General features: G+C 41.7%; 1 protein-coding gene and 1 non-coding gene across 2 annotated transcripts; both read left to right on the top strand.

Annotated features, from left to right (window-relative positions):
• Positions 1-5034: 5034 nt before the first annotated feature.
• On the top strand, positions 5035-5107 carry trnak-uuu (transfer RNA lysine (anticodon UUU)). The gene has a single exon. It is a non-coding gene; the product is annotated as a tRNA-Lys (tRNA).
• Positions 5108-12829: 7722 nt separating this feature from the next.
• On the top strand, positions 12830-16871 carry LOC115208115 (acidic mammalian chitinase). Its single transcript, XM_029775917.1, has 11 exons — positions 12830-12883; positions 13326-13355; positions 13547-13748; positions 14113-14169; positions 14256-14421; positions 14747-14871; positions 15013-15136; positions 15298-15483; positions 15691-15813; positions 16138-16276; positions 16444-16871. The coding sequence occupies exons 1-11, from the start codon at positions 12844-12846 to the stop codon at positions 16698-16700; spliced, it is 1449 nt and encodes a 482-aa protein (XP_029631777.1). The 5' UTR covers positions 12830-12843; the 3' UTR covers positions 16701-16871.
• Positions 16872-20002: the final 3131 nt, after the last annotated feature.

The following is a 20002-nucleotide window of genomic DNA, read 5'->3' as shown; positions in this document are numbered from 1 at the left end:
GCCGTGATGGCTGGGCTATCTACTGAGAATATTGCAAAATGTGCTTTCACCGAAAAGCTATTTTAAAATCGGACATATCGAGTGCATAGAGGAGTTCTGTATCTATAATTCTTAAAATAATTGTTATGTTTTTTGTGAACGTTTATCGTGAGTAATTTAGTAAATTCACCGGAAGTTTGCAGGGGGTATGCTAGTTCTGAACAATACATGCTAATGTAAAAAAGCAGGTTTTTGATATAAATATGAACTTGATTGAACAAAACATGCATGCATTGTTTAACATAATGTCCTAGGGTTGTCATCTGATGAAGATCATCAAAGGTTAGTGCTGCATTTAGCTGTGGTTTTGTTTTTTGTGACATTATATGCTAGCTTGAAAAATGGGTGTCTGATTATTTCTGGCTGGGTACTCTGCTGACATAATCTAATGTTTTGCTTTCGCTGTAAAGCCTTTTTGAAATCGGACAGTGTGGTTAGATTAACGAGAGTCTTGTCTTTAAATAGCTGTAAAATAGTAATATGTTTGAAAAATGGAAGTTTTCGGATTTTAGAGGAGTTTGTAGCACACAGGAGAGACTGGGGGAGGAAACGACTCCCGTATAGTTGGGGATGGTACCAGGGGTAACAGGAGGGAGTTCAGTTTTTGATCCCCACAGGATACAGCAAGACCCGGAGCCCAGAAGACGGTATCCCAAAGAGGGTCTCTTGGGGGAGACCCATTCTTTTCTTTTGGACTTTGGATTTTAATAAACACCTTTGAAACTGAGCTAATCCTACTCTGTCTGTGTCTGATCTGTGTAAACGTTTTGACCCAATCACCTGGTCTGCCACAGTTAGTGCTTTCATCTTAAGATAGCTAGGTGGGACAACCACATATCACAGGCATAGTAAGTACACTTTTCCTCAAAGTAGCTATCAGCGAATTCAGAGCTAGACAGGGTGTCTTTTGGGGGGGCGATCAAGTGCAATTGTGTTGGCTACTATGACATCTACCTGTGTTGATTCTATGCTTCCTGGAGTAACTGGAAGTGGCTAAATTCACCCTAAAGGTGTTTTGATATACCCAACCTGCAGTTTGTGAAAAACACTGCATTCAACCCTTGTAAATCAGTCAGTTCTTAACTTCTTGGGGCTATGTGGGACGTTAGCGTGCCACCCGTGGCGCACCCTATCAACAGCAGGTGCATTTCAAGAGCGGCAAATTTGAAACCAAATAAATGTCAAAATTCAAATTTCTCAAACATACAACTAACTTACAGCCTTTGAAAGATAAACATCTTCTTAATCTAACCACGTTTACCGATTTCAAAAAGGTTTTACGGGGAAAGCATAAAGTTAGGTTATGTTAGGAGAGTACATTGACAATAGCTGTGTGTAGTGTATTGTCGATTCAAAGACAGGCGTCACCAAAACCATAAAATCAGCTAAAATTATGCACTAACCTTTTACAATCTCCATCAGATGACACTCCTAGGACATTATGTTAGACAATGCATGCATTTTTAGTTCTATCAAGTTCATATTTATATCTAAAAACAGCGTTTTACTATGGCGTTGATGTTCAGGAAATCGTTTCTCTCCAATACCGGCAGTCAAGTCATGACAACAAAATAATTAATTAATATTAGAAAACATTGGTAAAATATTATATTGTCATTCAAAGAATTATAGATTCACATCTCTTGAACGCAACGGACTTGCCAGATTTAAAATTAACCTTACTGGGAAATCACACTTTGCAATAATCTGAGCACTGCGCCAGAAAAATACGCATTGCGATACAGACTAACCGCCATGTTGGAGAGATCTAAAATCGAAAATACTATGTAAATAATCCATTACCTTTGATTCTCTTCATCAGATGTCACTTCCAAAGAATCCCAGGTCCATAACGAATGTAGTTTTGTTCAAAAAAGCTCATCATTTATGTCCAAAAACCTCCGTGTTGTAGCACATGATCTAAGCCAGCCGGACTTCACTTCACTTCAAGAACGGAAAAAATATATTTTCGTTCGTTCAAACATGTCAAACGTTGTATCGCATAAATCATTAGGGCCTTTTTTAACCAGAACATGAATAAAATTCAAGGCGGACCATTGGGTTCTCTTTTAAAACGTTTCGGAATGAGAGTACCCACCATCAAATCGCACGCCAGGTGTCTAATGGGCCATCGCCGTTCCAACGCTCTTCTTCAGTCAGATCTCACTGTAGAAGACTCAAAACACTTTGTAAAGGCTGGGGACATCTTGTGGAAGCAATAGGAAGTGCCAAAACATTCCTCACCCCCTTTGTTTTTCAATGGCATAGGCTCAAAGTCAATTCAACACATCAGGTATCCACTTCCTGTCAGAATCTGTCTCAGGGTTTTGCCTGCCAAATGAGTTCTGTTATACTCACAGACACCATTCAAACAGTTTTTGAAACTTTAGGGTGTTTTCTATCCATATATAATAAGTATATGCATATTGTAGTTACTGGGTAGGATTAGTAACCAGATTAAATCGGGTACATTTTTTTATCCAGCCGTGAAAATACTGCCCCCTATACCCTAACAGGTTAATGTAAAGACTTTAAACTCGGGATTCTGTTAAAGCCTACCCCAATGAGGATATGTATTTACTTTCAGCTTCCTGTGCCAACCAGAAGTGCCTTAAATTGGGGTTGTAGGGGCTGTTTCTAAGGGTTAAAAAAGTCACATCTTTCCAAAACTTCATATGTGTGATTAGGCAACCCTCGTGAACTGTAAATCAGTCATTTCTCCCATCAGATTTCAAAGAAAAACTCACACACACACACACACACACACACACACACACACACACACACACACACACACACACACACACACACACACACACAGCAAAAAAAATGTAAAAATTTCTAGTCATTTAGCAGACGCTCTTATCCAGAGCGACTTACAGTAGTGAATGCATACATTTCATAATTTTTTTTGTACTGGCCCCCCGTGGGAATCGAACCCACAACCCTGGCGTTGCACACACCATGCTGGCGTTGCAAACACCATGCTCTACCAATTGAGCCACAGGCAAGGATGGAGTGACACAGTGTGGGGCTTACAGACACACAGAGCCTGCAATAGTTACATTTGTTTGAACTATCAAAGAACCTGTTAGACCTAGAGCTCTGAAACTTTAGTCAATAGTGCATGGTGAGTTATGTGGCTCTAGAAGGTTCTCAGATAGATAAACAGCCTCGTACATTTGCAATAACTTCAATTCATTTTGACCATCGCAAAAGTGACTATATTTAGAAAAATCCCACATTCGCAAGACTAGGTGCATTAAAACCGCCTCGGCCCATGGAGACGGACCCTAACGTTTCTGTCCGATAGCTCATTCAAGGACCCCGTAGCAAATCCCGGAAAAAGTGGATTTTCAGCACCAATTAAGGTTAATGCTCGGGCTCCGAATGACCTATCGAGCCAAAACTCGGGATTCGGGGTTGCCTCAGCTAGGCATACACATAATGTCAGAACTGGACCCGCAGCTAGAACATAACTACGTGTTTTATGTTTTTATTATGGTTTAAACAGAAGGTGCTGTGAACTTTGTGCCTTCCCTGAAATATGTGATAGTTGGCTTCTAACTGGGTTGGACAAAGTGGGTTTGGTGTCAGTTTGTATCAGTTTGGTGTCAGAATGATATCTTATTGACTGATGGATGCTGACTTGCTGTCTGACTTTTGTACATTTGCAATAAGTTTAAACAGTGAAAAACCATCACCAAATTCACATGATGAAATCAACACAACGAGCGATGGAGAGGAACCACTATCACTGCCCGGCCATCCCGAGTTCATTGGGCCAGTCAATTTCGCATTTCTGCAGTATTTTTGAACATGTCAATTTAATGATGGTAAATGCCCATTGAAACATATTGCAAATGGACAGTACATTTGCAGTAAGATTAAACAGTGATAAACCATCACCAAATGGACATGATGAAATTAACACAACGAACGATGGAGAGCAACCACTCCCACTGCCCGGCCATTCCAAATTTATTGAGGCAGTCAATTTCGCATTTCTGCAGTATTTTGAGCATGTCAAATTCGTGATAGTAAATGCCCATTGAAACACATTGCAAATGGACAGCCCTGCACCTTGTGATTGGAAAGGGTTACCAGGAGCACATTTTTTAAAATGGTTTTCAATGCCTTTAGGGGGGTGCAAGGGGTCCCCGGCTGGGTAGGGAGCACCCCCCACTCATGCACATCCAATAGTGAACGCCCCTGGTCATTTTGGACGTTTTTCAAAAAATGGTTAAAAAACGACAGATACCCACTTTTCTCTCATCATGCATGACAAATAGACCTTCTAGGTTGATTCAGGGCTTAACAAAATGATATATATCGTTTGGCCAGTATAAATGCCATTTGGACAAGGTTCACTGACTTGGGTTCGGAAGCCAACTTCCTATGATCATATATGGCAAATGGACATAACATCCTGATTTGGCACTTTCAATACTTATTTATTGCATTTTGACATTTCTTATGCCATTTGGCAATGGTTCACTGACTTTTGACTTCTGACATTTGACTTCCTATGGTAGTATATTGCAAATGGACAAAGCATATTCCTTATAGACAACTCAATAAAATATGACAAAGGTATGTTCATACAGTTGTAATTCATGTATAGTTAACAAAAAAATCAAAAGAATTTCGAAAAACGGTCCAGACATTTTCAAAATTTGACACTTGGGTCTTGACTTTATGTCCATTAGTAATTTGAAAATTTGCTGTGGAGCGCGCTCGCCAAGATTGATTTAAGTCTGTCAATCACACAGCATCTTCTTTAGACAGTCTTTCTATACTTGCATTTTCTATGACTTTCCACAAGGTCTTGGATAAATTGCATCTTTGGAGAGGATGCCTAATTCAGATTTCGTTGACTGTATCATTTGGAATGGAGGCCTGGTTCACTGGGGAAATGTGCCATCTGACAATGCCCACTCGTCAGCATGTGCCTCTGCCCGGCAGGTTAGGTGTATGAAAACAATCAAATAGAGAGCCCGGATAGCTCAGTCGGTAGAGCATCAGACTTTTAATCTGAGGGTCCAGGATTCAAGTCCCTGTTTGGGTGTTGTTTTAAAGTTCACCTTCCTTCAGAAGCAAGTCTTTCGAAACTTGCATTTTCTGTGACTTTCCATACATGAAGGGAACATTTTGGCATTTGCTGTATTGTTGATGAGAAAGTCCATATTGCAAATGTACGGTCCCTTACTAGATGTCCGCGAACATTTGTAAAATTCACGGATGGCGTCGGGCCATGCACCAGGGCCGGATTTTTCGGAAAGTCATCGAACAGAGTCTCTCGGACATTCGGTTTCCGTTTTATAAAATTTTGAAATTTTGGTCATTTTTCACCTGTCACGGATTATACCACAGGAGGGCGAATGAAATCATATTGCAAATGTAACAAACATCACCAATCACGACGTGGCCTTTTCTCCTAAATGGAAAAGACTTCGAAGACAAAACTTGGTGAGCATTGGTTTGGCATAATGGGCAGTTGGCCCCGAACAAGATGGAGTCGAGGCCTCAACGCTTTTTGAGTTAAGGCCATTTTTCTGGGATTAAAGGTCAAAAATGAAAATAGAGCGCTAATTTGACCGCTTCACGCCAAAGTACATGAGCCTACGGTGTCAGGAAAAAAAGAACCAGACATTTATCTATCGTCATTTAAGAGAAATCGTACAATTTCAAATTGGTGATATTCAAAAAAATAATAATTTTCCCCCAAAAAGTTACAGATCCAGTTGCAGCGTGTTCAGATGAATCTGTTAAGGTGGGTTTCGGAGCTCTGTGAGATTTCTGTGATTCTCTGTGATTTTCTGAAACAACACACACTCGTTCAACCCTCTGTAAATAAGTCAGTTCTTAACGTAAAGACTTAAAACTCAATATTCTATAAGAGCCTAACCCCAGGAGGATATGTGTTCACTTTAAGCTTCCTGTGTCAACCAGAAGTGCCTTAAAATGGTGGCATAGGGGCTGTTTCGAAGGGTTAAAAAGGTCAGATCTTTCCACAACTTCATATTTGTGATTAGGCAACCCTCATGAACTGTAAATCAGTCATTTCTTCAAACAGATATCAAAGAAAAGCTCTCTCTCTCTCACACACACACACACACACACACACACACACACACACACACACACACACACACACACACACACACACACACACACACACACACACACACACACACAGCAAGGATGGAGTGACAAAGTGCGGTGCTTAAAGACACACAGAGCCTGCAATGACATTACCATTATCTCTAGGCTGTGCCGAGTTCAACGAGATGCCCCGCTTGACCGTAGCTAGCTCGGTCTAAGCGCAGCGACCGTGAGAAAAAGTAGGCCCTACATTTCAAGTGCTTTTGGGTGACAGCGAGAGAACCGTTAGGGTTAGAAGTACAATTCGACCTCAGAAACATTCCTGAGGTCCTCCCGATCTGTGCAAGCCTAACCTTGACCGTGTGGCATTAACCCTTAACAGTTAAAAGGTGTTTAAATCTCACAGTTTGCAATGACTTCTCTCCCCATAGGAATACATTGCCTATTCCCCTTAATTCAACCTGAAACATATGTGGGTTATGAACCTGTGGGTTATGAACCTTGTGGGTTATGAACCTTATGAACCTGTCTTCAATAACAATTCATCAGGCTACTGTGAGGTCTACCTGTGAGATTCTAAGCTTCCTGGAGCAACCGGAAGTTGTTAAAAACACCCTAAAGTTGTTTTGATATAACCAACCTACTGATTGTGAAAATCACTGGATTCAACCCTGTGTAAATCAGTCAATTCTTAACATAAAGACTTAAAACTCTGGATTCTGTGAAAGCCTACCCCAATGACAACATGTGTCGATTCTAAGCTTCCTGTGCCAACCGGAAGTGCCTTAAATATGGGTTACAGGGGCTGTTTCGAAGGGTTAAAAAAGTCAGATCATTTCAAAACTTTATATGTGTGACTAGGTAACCCTCATGAACTGTAAATCAGTCATTTATCCCATCAGAAACTAACACACACACACAGCAAGGACATAGTGACACAGTGTGGGGCTCAGAGACATACACTGCCTGCAATAGTTACCTTCGTTCGAACGATCAAAGAACCGTCAGACCTAGAGCTCTGAAACTTTAGAAACCTGTTCTAGAGCTCAAGTCGATAGTGCACGGTGAGTTATGTGGCTCTAGAAGGTTCTCAATCCGAGAAACAGCCTCGTACATTTGCAATATGTTCAATCATTTTGACCATCACGAAAATGGCGACATTTAGAAATATCCCAGAGTCGCAAGACTAGGTGCATTGAAACCGCCACTTGGGGCCACTGTCCTGTGTTGATGTGTGTTGTTTCGTTTAATATGCTAAACCCTGTAGAAGAATAATTGTTTACATTTCAAAATGGTGAAAGTCACACTGTAGAGCTGCAGACGTTATCAAACTCCATCCTTCTTGCTATCATTATGTATAAGTATTGTCTGTAAGTAAAAATAATCATAACATATTTGGCATTCAATTCATAATGATATTTTGTACGGATGATCGTTTTAATGAGATGTATACATCTTCTTGATAGACACATGGATATCTGTTCAGTGCATTTGATCTGTCATGTTTTGGGGAATTATTTACATCTGATTTAATGCATAATGCTGTATATTTCTATGTTTATGAACATGTATACAAATACATGTTCATATTCATATTGAGAATGAAGCCTAGTAATCAGCTAGCATACAATAAGTCATACTCATTGTTCTTTACTTTCTATATTTAAGTTTTAATCATTTCAGTCACTATTACTGTACCTACGAAGCGGTGGCAATAAATCATCCTTCAACACTACAGTAGCTGTACCGATTTAATCTATCTGCTAAGCATAAGAAGGGGACTCTTTTGCGAGGGCAGAATATTAATTTATGATGATTGTTTATGAATTTCGACGACAATGGCCAAACTAAGTTGATATTTTCCGGGCAATGAGCGCAGCCATTTTTTACTTTGTTTATTTGTGTCTTATGCCGCATTCAAAACAACTGGGAACTCAGAAAAATACAAGGTAAAAGCATGACATCAGTGATATTTAGATCAGAAAGTTGGAGCTCTAGAAAGAGGCCCAGAGTTGGAATTCCGAGTTGGACGACCATTCAAATCTATTTTTCCCAGTCGGAGCTCAGTTCCCAGTTGTTTTGAAATCACTGAAGTCAGAGATTTCCGAGTTCCCGGTTGTTTTGAATGCGGCATTATAGTGAATGGCATTCTGGAATTGGGGAGTTTTCTCTTGTCAAAGATAAACAAACATGACTGTCATCTTAAAGAATTTAGCTGCTGTTAGCTTAGCTGATACAAAAAAAATTATAAACCATATTACATTAGTCCCTTGTGCTCACCAGAGCTGTGGTACATTGTAAAGTCTAGCTGTTAGGTGGCTAACTTATGTTGTTTTTTTTGTCAGCGCGAACTGTTATTTAGACTGGTTTATGGAATGAGTTTGGCTGTGCATGTGTTCCGTGTGATGCTTGGATGATGAAGTTCACATTTTTCTTTTACAATAAACGGTAAAATTGAGGAATAAAGTTTAACCCTTGTGTGGTGTTCATGTTTTTGTAATTCACCCAATGTTCGCGGGTCTGATGGACCCACAACATTATTGTTTTTTTTTAAACAATACAGCCAGAACGATTCACATAAAAATACTTAGATGTTGACTTATATCAATTACAACCAATATAGACAGCATACATGGTAAATATTTGCCATTTACCTCTGCTAGATCACATTTATCAATAAAAGCGCTATTTAAAAAAAAAAATGTGATTTTTGTTAAAAAAAATTGTTTTAAGCAAGACATGGGTAGAATAAATCATGTTTATTTTGAACAAATATAAATGAAACAAGGTTTTCCTCACTATTGATGTTTATTGCTTTGAACTGAACAGCTTGGAAGGACAAATTTTACATACAGTATTTTATGGAAATATTAATTGAACACAAATTAAGGCCGGTCTACACACCACATGAGGGACAGAGTTTTACTGTGTGTGTGTTGCAAATGTATTTCTTGCACTTGATGCATGTGTACTGTGACTTCCTGTTCTTCTTTGGTCCACACACATCGCAACGCTTCTTCTTGTTGCTAGCGGTTGCAATCAAGAATGATGAAAACACTGTTCAGCAATTGTATTAACTTCTCACTCACTCACATATATAAAAAAAACACCCCTTTTCAGGACACTGTCTTTCTAAGATAAGTAAAAATCGAAATAACTTCACAGATCATCATTGTAAAGGGTTTAAACACTGTTTCCCATGCTTGTTCAATGAACCATAAACAATTAATGAACATGCACCTGTGGACGGTCATTAAGACACTAACAGCTAACAGACTGTAGGCAATTAGGCATGCTGCAAGGAGGCATGAGGACTGCAGATGTGGCCAGAGCAATAAATTGCAATGTCTGTACTGTGAGACGCCTAAGACAGAGCTACAGGGAGACAGGATGGAGAGCTGATCGTCCTCGCAGTGGCAGACCACGTGTAACAACACCTGCACAGGATCAGTACATCTGAACATCATACCTGTGGGACAGGTACAGGATGACAACAACAACTGCCCGAGTTACACCAGGAACGCACAATCCCTCCATCAGTGCTCAGACTGTCCACAATAGGCTGAAAGTGGCTGGACTGAGGGCTTGTAGGCCTGTTGTAAGGCAGGTCCTCACCAGACATCACCGGCAACAAGGCCGCCTATAGGCACAAACCCACCGTCGCTGGACCAGACAGGACTGGCAAAAAGTGCTCTTCACTGACAAGTTTCACCAGGGGTGATGGTTAGATTCGCATTTATCGTCGAAGGAATGAGCGTTACACCGAGGCCTGTACTCTGGAGCGGGATCGATTTGGAGGTGGAGGGTCCGTCATGGTCTGGGGTGGTGTGTCACAGCATCATTGGACTGAGCTTGTTGTCATTGCAGGCAATCTCAACGCTATGCGTTACAGGGAAGACATCCTCCTCCCTCATGTGGTACCGTTCCTGCAGGCTCATCCTGACATGACTCTTCAGCATGACAATGCCACCAGCCATACTGCTCGTTCTGTGTGTGATTTCCTGCAAGACAGGAATGTCAGTGTTCTGCTGAGAGCCCGGATCTCAATCCCATTGAGCACATCTGGGACCTGTTGGATCAGAGGGTGAGGGCTAGGGCCATTACCCCCAGAAATGTCCGGGAACTTGCAGGTGCCTTAGTGGAAGAGTGGGGTAACATCTCACATCCAGAACTGGCAAATCTGGTGCAGTCCATGAGGTAGAGATGCACTGCAGTACTTAATGCAGCTGGCGGCCACACCAGATACTGACTGTTACTTAGAATTTTGACACCCCCCCTTTCTTCTGGGACACACTACACATTATTCAATTTCTGTTAGTCACATGTCTGTTGAACTTGTTCAGTTTATGTCTCTGTTGATGAATCTTGTTATGTTCATACAAATATTTACACATGTTAAGTTTGCTGAAAATAAACGCAGTTGACACTGAGAGGACTTTTCTTTTTTGTTGAGTTTATATATAAAACATTTATTACCGAACCTTCCAATAAGTCCACGCAAGTTTCTTTAGTTGTTGAATCTTGTTATGTTCATACAAATATTTACACATGGTAAGTTTGCTGAAATAAATGCAGTTGACAGTGAGAGGATATTTAGCAGCCTCTAAGGTGCAGTGTTGAGTAAACGGGTGGTAGCCGGCTAGTGATGGATATTTAATAGTCTGATAGCCTTGAGATAGAAGCTGTTTTTTCACTATCTCGCCATTCAAAAAACCCAAGGACGCTGTACAGCAGACTATAAAACAAAAACAAGAATAATACTATAAAAGGAATAAAAGCTACATAGCTTAAGCCAGGGCTGAGAGCATAAAAACCTTAACCCCAACATGATTTGAACATCCAACTTTCTAATCTTGAGTCAGACCCACTACTGTTGCAGCACAAGGTCTTGGTTGACCTCCAGATCTGCAGGGGAGGCATGGTTTAATGGAACTGTTCCACAAGATGATTCCTCGCCATCGGAACGTGCTTCCCCCCTGGCACAAAAGGGATGTGACAGCATGTCCAGTGCCCGTATGGCACCCCCTGACAAAGTGGAGTCTAGAACATTTCGGGTTGCGACAACCAATCATATAACAATTCTGCTACCAAAATATTTCTAAGAATTCTCCTCGCCAACGAATCAAAGACAGCTGTTGTTCAATCGGTATGGCATCAGACTTTTAATCTGACTTTCCAGGCTTCACGTCGCTGTTCGGGCATTGCTTTGTCATTTACTAGTTCCTGATTCATTTCCTACGCTGAGCAAAGAAGGCAGTGTTTGCGTGCGTTAAAAACTTTGCAGATAGCAAAACGCTTAGTCAGAGTGTGCTGTGCACCTGCTATCCTTCAACCAAGATATCAACTTAGGCAGTGATTGTTTTCAAGGTACTTAGAAGGACTGATACACTATGTTAAATGTGATAAGGTAGATATCAGAGCACTTAACTCCTTTTGAACAATTAATGATGCAGCTACAGAAACACCAGTACAACAAGTTAACCTGATTGTGAATCTGTAATGAAAAAATATATATATTTGCTGACAATTGTTTTTTTTTTACATTGTGGATAAATCATAACTATTAGTAATAATAACAGATTCCATTAAACTAAAACAAATATGGTAACACTATGGTAACACACTGAAAAGTACACTTGATTTCTTAATAATTACTTGTTATATCGCTGCATTGTGATACATTATTACGATTATCATTTACGCTACCGCAAGTACCAAAACTTTTGCTAGGCAGACCATGAGGTTTACAGGTCTGTCTCAAGCCTGATGCTTCATTTTAAATAGACCCCTTGCTCCTTAACCTAAAGTCACACCTTTTATTCCTATCCCCTAAGCACTTATCCCCAAACCTTCAAGTCACTGCTAGAAGAACTGAAACATAAGATAGATGAATTAATTATGGGGACATCTCAACCTTGAGCTTGAGTTGGTAGAATGGTCACCATATTCTGTACATCCATCCCATTTCAAGGTCAATCTCCACAAGTATATAGTGGGTTTGGTGGTAGGAGAAAGGTGCTAGCTAGGGTGCAGGGGATAGTCATAGAGGCTATACTGAAGAGGCTAAGGTGTCAAGACTTCCACCAAAGTCGGTTCCTCTCCTTGTTCGGGCGGCGGTCGGCATCGCCCGTCTTCTAGCCATCATCGATCCACTTTTCATTTTCCATTTGTTTTGTCTTGTCTTCTCACACACCTGGTCTCAATTCTCCTAATTACATGTTGTGTATTTAACCCTCTGTTCCCCCCATGTCTTTGTGCGGAATTGATTATTGTAAGTGCATGTGCACGTTTTCTCTGGTGCGCGATGGTTTTTGTACCCATTTGTTTGGGGTTCTGGTTACCGGTGGTTTTATAAATAAAACTGCTCCGTAGATTACCAAGTTTTGCTTTGACTTCCCTGCCACCAGTTACGCACTCCCTTACATAAGGGGTGGCTAATGGACCCATCTTTATGGTTGTCAATTTCACCAAATTATTATAACTGAAAACAGACTTGCTTTTTTTTATCGTCAGCAAGTCATGTTTTAAAACAAGGACATATGAAGTGTATCTGTGTTTTTGTTAAGGCAGTGGAAACCCTTGTTCAAACAAGTGACTGAGGCTGATTGAGTTTTGCTGCGGAATGGGAAAGTCATAGAGATATGAGTGAGATAGGAGTGGTCGTTGAGAGTATAAAAGGGTCCAGCAGCCCATGGAGCAATGTACAGAGCAAACATGGGCAAACTACTCATCTGCGTTGGTAAGTGGGATTTATTTTGGCTTCTTTAGCTTATAACTGTACTATTGCTTATTCTTTATTTCAAACATTTTATTTACATTTTCATTGTAATGACAATTATCAACATTCAGACATACAATGCTCTATGCTAAGGCTTTGGCTCCCTGTGGGGAGAATTGGCAACTGACGAATGTCCTCTAGCTATGCATTTTGTCTATGCTACTGTGGTCAAATTCTGTTTCTACGGACTGAGGTTGCCAGCCCCATGACCAAACTATATTCATGTCTGAGGGGAAGAACTGCACTTTATATCATTATCATTACAGTTCTAAATTATGTTGACTTTTTAAAAAGTTTAATATAACACAAAACCTCTGCCTTTCTCTTCCTCCCTTCTTTTGCTCCCTTCTTTATTTCTCTCTCTCACTTTCTCTCACACTTTTCTCCTTTTCTCTCTCTCTAGGACTGGCTCTCCTGCTGCATGCGCAGCTAGGTACGTTTTAAGTTAATTTAATTTACATGTAGTCAGCAGCTAGGTACGTTTTAAGTACATTTCATTTACATGTAACCAGCATGTAGGTAAGTAGCCAATCAGAGAACAATAACTCGATTTACAGAGCATGACAACCCTGACTCTAAAACTGCCTAACTCCAAACTCTAACATTACTACTACCCTTCCAAAGGATCCTCCTACATCCTCTCCTGTTATTTCACTAACTGGGGCCAGTACCGGCCAGGAGCAGGCAAGTATTTCCCCACCAACGTGGACCCCTGTCTCTGTGACCATCTGATCTATGCCTTTGCCGGCATGGCCAACAACGAGATCAAGACCTACGAATGGGACGATGAGAAACTCTACGGACAGTTCCAGGCTCTCAAGAACCAGTGAGAGAGAGACACACACATGCACAAACACACACTGAAGCAGACATGCACATACGCATGCATGCATGCAGGCACACACACACGTAGACAAATGCAGGCAAAAACTTTCTCATTCAGGCATGTACACACCACAGGAGGTTGTTGACACCTTAATTGTGGAGGACGGGCTCGTGGTAAGGGCTGGAGCGGAATTAGTGGAATGGTATCAAATATGTGAAACACATTGTTTCCATGTGTTTGATGCCATTGCATTTGCTCCATTTCAGACATTTTTATGAGCTGTCCTCCCCACAGCAGCCTCCCGTGGTACACACACATGCACGCCTAAGCCAGGACTAACCCCAAGTCTTGTATTTGGTAACAGGAACAGCAACCTGAAGACTCTGCTGGCCATTGGAGGATGGAATTTTGGCACTCAGCCGTAAGTGGAGATGCATATAAACATGCAAGTGCGCACACACACATTTACACACACACCCTGTGTCTGAGCTGTGTGTGTGTACCCAGGTTCACAGCAATGGTGTCCAGTGCAGCCAACCGCCAGACGTTCATCAGCAGCGTTATCAAGTTCCTGAGGCAGTACCAGTTTGACGGCCTGGACATTGACTGGGAGTATCCCGGATCCAGAGGCTCCCCACCCGCAGACAAGGCCAGATTCACCACCTTGCTGCAGGTTAGACTTCAACACTCATACACACACACACACACACACACACACACACACACACACACACACACACACACACACACGCACACACACACACACACACACACACACACACACACACACACACACACACACACACACACACACGAATGAACGAACACGAATGAACACACATAAATAACACACACACACGCAGATTAACAATCACACATACAGATACACACACACGCACAAAATAGCTCATGCACACACAAATGAACACACAGACAAGAATGAACACTTGAACACCCAAATGAACACACACACCCCTCTGTGCACTGTCTCCCTCTAGGAGCTGATGGCTGCCTTTGAGGCTGAAGGAAAGAACACCAACCGTCCTCGTCTGATGCTGACTGCAGCTGTGGCTGCCGGAAAGGGAACCATCGACACCGGATACCAGATCGCCGAGATTGGATCGTCAGTACATACACACTGGGTCTCATTCATATATTAGTTCTTAGGAAAAATTTAAAATGTGTACATTAAAACATGCATGATCTATCAAATACTTCTTGGCATGTTGGAAACTCTCTTTCTCCCTCTCTCTCTCCCTCTCAGGGTGTTGGACTATCTGCATGTGATGACCTATGACTTTCATGGATCTTGGGAACACAACACTGGAGAAAACAGCCCTCTCTACAGAGGTCCAGCTGATCAGGGAGACTACATCTATTTCGATGTGGTGAGTCTCTCTCTCTGTACCCATCTCTTCCTCTCTCTCTTCCTCTGCTCATCTATCTCTTCCTGCCTATTTAGTTTTGAGCTGAGAGTGAGTAGCATATATTTCTTAATAATTCTTCTCTCTCCAGTGTTCTCACTACCACATACTGTGTGTGTTCTCAGGACTATGCTATGAAGTACTGGAAGAGCAATGGTGCCCCCGCTGAGAAGCTCCTGGTTGGATTCCCCACCTACGGCCACACCTTCCAGCTGGCCAGTGGCTCTAACACTGGAGTGGGCGCTCCCGCCACTGGCCCCGGCCCCGCTGGACCATTCACCAGACAGTCTGGCTTCCTGGCCTACTACGAGGTAATTGACAGGTCTGAAATTACACCCTCTTCCAATCCCTACACAGTGCACTACTTTTGTGCTCTGGTCAAAGGTAGTGTCCTGGGGAACAGGGTGTCATGTTGGACGCAAACCCAGTGTATGTTTTTGAGTGATTACATCTGCAGCTTCCTGAGTCATGCAACTTCCAACCCTAACGTAAGTGTGTGTGTGTGTGTGTGTCATTAGATCTGCACTTTACTGAAGCAGGGAGCTACCCAGGCCTGGGACTCTACCCAGATGGTGCCCTACTGCTACACCCAGCAGAACATCTGGGTTGGATATGACAACGTCAAGAGTTACCAGGACAAGGTCTGTGTTTGTGTGGGTGTTTGTCTGTTGGGGGAAAGATATAACTAGAGGGTAATGGCGTAGCATCCTACTCTGTTACAATAAGCCTAATAATATATGGATTTAAACAGTAGATTTTATCTTCGTGATTTACAGTAGTGAGTGCATACATTTTGTTATGGGTGACACCAGCGAGAATCGAATCCACCATCCTGTCATTGCAAGATCCATTCCCTACCAACTGAGCAACATAGGGCAAATGATGAAGTTCTACCACCTATACATATTTATCCAATTTGACCCCGTTAAATAAACCCTCCTCTCCCCTCTCTTTCTCCCCTACAGATCGAGTGGCTGAAGAACACTGGCTTCGGAGGAGCCATGGTGTGGAGTCTGGATCTGGATGACTTCTCTGGAACCTTCTGTGGACAGGGCAGATACCCACTGATCAACACCCTTAAATCTGGACTGGGAACCGGAGCCGGTGAGAGACACAGACACAAACGCAAGCCTGCATGCACACACAAACATAAAATAACATCCCTCTCTATCACTATCTCAACCAGACCTGGGTTGAAATAGTCGTTGAAAATATCTCAACCCCCTTTCTCTTCTAACTCCCCCCACTCCTATGTCCTCCATATCTCCCAGGTTGTGCCGCCCGTAAGGACCCCATCGGCCCCCAGCAACCACTCAACCCCCCACAGCCCGGAGGTCAAGGTGGCAGCAGCGGCAGTGGCAGTAGCAGTGGGGGATCTGGCTTCTGCGCCGGCAAGGCTGACGGCATATACGCTGACCCCACCAATAAGAACAACTTCTACAATTGTAACCAGGGCAAGACCTACGACCAGCACTGTGCTGCCGGCCTGGTGTTCGACATCAGCTGCAAGTGCTGCAACTGGGCCTAAAAAAAACATGGTTCCCCCCTATTAATGGTTCCTACCCCTCCCGTATGTCATGAAGGAGCTGGGTCTAAAGGTTTTGTTGTTGTTAGGTCCACTGTTGTCATGGCCCATTCTATCATCAGCTCCACTTAACATTTAAAGTCCACTCCAATAAACATCTACCATATAAATGCATCCTGCTGTCTCTGTCACTTTATTTCATCCACACTGTGTGGGATTTAGGTAAACTTCATTGCGCTTTGACTGCAAAAAATCTGTTATCTACAAATCACCTTGCATCCCACATAGCTAGTCATTATCTGAACAAGATAAGCAATTCTGCTCCTTGCCTTCTCAAACTGATTCCCTCACTAATTCCCTTGTCAGTAATTCCCTTCCACCACAGAGAATTACAGTAATATTTAAGGCCTTTGTTGCAGTCAAACTTTACCAGGCTTATAGACACGGTATAAAGCACATAGAGCTTAGACTGATTCATCATTACCATGACAGTTACCATGACATAAAGATGACATAAAGATATAGACAACAGTAAATAGAAAAGTACTTAAACTTAATGTAAAATCTGTGATGTTCAAAAATGTAAAACAACAGACAAGACCACGGTGCAAAGTGAAACTAAGCGTTCATAATTGTAAATCACAATGATCACACACACACGTATAAAATACACACATACACTCTCCTGCATTTTTATTTGGACAGTGAAGCTAAAACTTTTAATTTGGCTCTGTACTACAGCTTTTTCAATTTGAGATCAAGTGTTTTAAATGAGGCGACAGTACAAAATGTCATTTATTATTTGAGGGTATCTTCATACATATCTGTTTTACCGTTTAGAAATGAAAGCACTGTATGTATCTAGTCTACCCATTTGAATGTGTCTAGTATTTGGACAAATTCACTTACATGTGTATTAAAGTAGTCAAAAGTTTAGTATTTGGTCCCATATTCCAAGCATGCAATGACATTAAGTTAGTGACTCTATAAACTTGTAGGCTGCATTTGCAGTTTGTTTTGGTTGAGTTTCGGATAATGTTGTGCCCAATAGAAATTAATAGTAAATAATCTGTTGTGTCATTTTGGAATCACTTTTAATTTAAGTGACATTGTATGCTTCTGAATACTTCTTTATTAATATGGATGCTATGGCATTTACGGAAATCATGAATGGATCGTGAATAATGATGAGTGAGAGAGTTACAGAGGCATACATATTTATTACCCCATCAAAAAATTCGAACCTCCCCTGACATTGGTAAGACTGAGAGGTTAGCATGTTTAGGGGGCATGACCTTTGTGCATCTGTAACTTCTCACTCATCATTATGTACAATTCATTCATGATTATCCGTAATCATGGTAGCATCCACATTAATGTAGAAGTGTTAATTTATTTAGATTAGAAGTGACTCCAAAATGAAACAATACATTATTTACTTTATTGGGCACAACATTCCGAAACACAACCAAAACAAATTGCAAATGCATCAAGCAAGACTTTAGAGGGTGGCAAGTAGCTCAGCATTTAGAGCGGTTAGAGTGTTGGGCCAGTAGCCAAAAAGTTGCTAGTTCAAATCTCTGAGCTGACAATGTGAACATTTTGTCGATCAGCCCTTGAGCAAGGCACTTAATCCTAATTGTTCCAGGGTACCCATCAACAATGACTTATCCTTGGCCATGACCCCACTCTCAGGGGTAGTTGGGATATGCAAAAAACACATTTCCATTCCACACTCGTACAGGTTGAACATGCAGTGAAACAGGACAGATATAAGCACCTCTTATTTTACCTTTTGAGAGTCAGAAGCTTGATGTAATCATTGCATGCTAGAAATATGGGACCAAATACAAAACTTTTCACTAAATTCAATACAACTTAATTTGTCCAAACACTTATGACACCTTGAAATGGGGGGACTTGAAACATAAAGGTCTTTCATTTTTGAATGGTAAAAAAGATATGTATGAAAATACCCACAAATAAAAGGTTACATTTTGCACTGTCGCCTCATATAAAACATTTCATCTCAAATCTAAAATGCTGGTGTTTAGGTCAATATTAAACATTAGCTTAACTATCCAAACAAATACACTCACTGGCCAGTTTATTAGGTACACCCATCTAGGACTGGGTCGGACCCCCCTTTGCCTCCAGAACAGCCTCTGGGCATGGATTCTACAAGGTATTGGAAATGTTTGTTGCTCAATCGGTATCAAGGGAAATAACGTGTGGCAGGACAACATTCCCTACACCAGTACACCACCGTACCAGGCACGATGGGTCCATGGACTCATGCTGCTTTGGCCATAATCTGACTCTGCTATCGGCATGGCGCAACAAGAACCGGGATTCTTTGGACCAGGTAATGTTTTTACACTACTCAGTTGTCCAGTGTTGGTGATCGCGTGCCCACTGGAGCCGCTCCTTGTTTTTAGCTGATAGCAGTGGAACCCAGTGTGGTCGTCTGCTGCAAAAGCCCATCGGTAACAAATCAAATCAAATCAAATGTTATTGGTAACATACACATGGTTAGCAGATGTTAATGCAAGTGTAGCGAAGTTCTTGTGCTTCTAGTTCCGACAGTGCAGTAATATCTAACAAGTTATCTAACAATTTCCCAATAACTACCTAATATACACAAATCTAAAGGGGTGAATGAGAATATGTACATATAGATATATGGATGAGCGATGGCCGAGCAGCATAGGCAAGGTGCAATAGATGGTATAAAATACATATGATATGAGTAATGTAAGATATGTAAACATTATTAATGTAGCATTATTTAAAGTGGCATTGTTTAAGTGACTAGTTATCCATTTATTAAAGTGGCAGTGATTGGAATGTCAATGTAGGCAGCATCCTCCTTCTTTAGTGATTGCTGTTTAGCAGTCTGATGGCCTTGAGATAGAAGCTGTTTTTCAGTCTCTTGGTCCCAGCTTTGATGCACCTGTACTGACCTCGCCTTCTGGATGGTAGCGGTGTGAACAGGTAGTGGTTCGGGTGGTTGTTGTCCTTGATGATCTTTTTGGACTTCCTGTGACATCAGGTGCTGTAGGGGTCACGGGGGCAGGTAGTTTACCCCCGGTGATGCATTGTGCAGACTGCACCACCCGCTAGAGAGCCTTGAGGTTGAGGGTGGTGCAGTTGCTGTAGCAGGCGGTGATACAGCCCGACGGGATGCTCTCGATTGTGCATCAGTAAAGGTTTGTCAGGGTTTTGGGTGACAATCCAAATTTCTTCAGCCTCCTGAGGTTGAAGAGGCGCAGTTGCCCCCACCTGCGGGACACAGCCAGTGAAAC

This window comes from Salmo trutta, chromosome 14 (genome assembly GCF_901001165.1).
Source record: "Salmo trutta chromosome 14, fSalTru1.1, whole genome shotgun sequence".
NCBI classification, from domain to species: domain Eukaryota; kingdom Metazoa; phylum Chordata; class Actinopteri; order Salmoniformes; family Salmonidae; genus Salmo; species Salmo trutta.
The sequence above is the reverse complement of the archived record's forward strand: the minus strand, read 5'-3'. Positions and strand labels throughout refer to the sequence as shown.

What these genes read in the sequence shown, in the direction of transcription:
- LOC115208115 (XM_029775917.1), top strand. Translation starts at nt 12,844, where the DNA reads ATGTACAGAGCAAACATGGGCAAACTACTCATCTGCGTTG. An exon ending in CCTGCTGCATGCGCAGCTAG is followed by an intron (nt 13,356 to 13,546) that starts GTACGTTTTAAG and finishes ACCCTTCCAAAG; the next exon opens with GATCCTCCTACATCCTCTCC. An exon ending in TGGAATTTTGGCACTCAGCC is followed by an intron (nt 14,170 to 14,255) that starts GTAAGTGGAGAT and finishes GTGTGTACCCAG; the next exon opens with GTTCACAGCAATGGTGTCCA.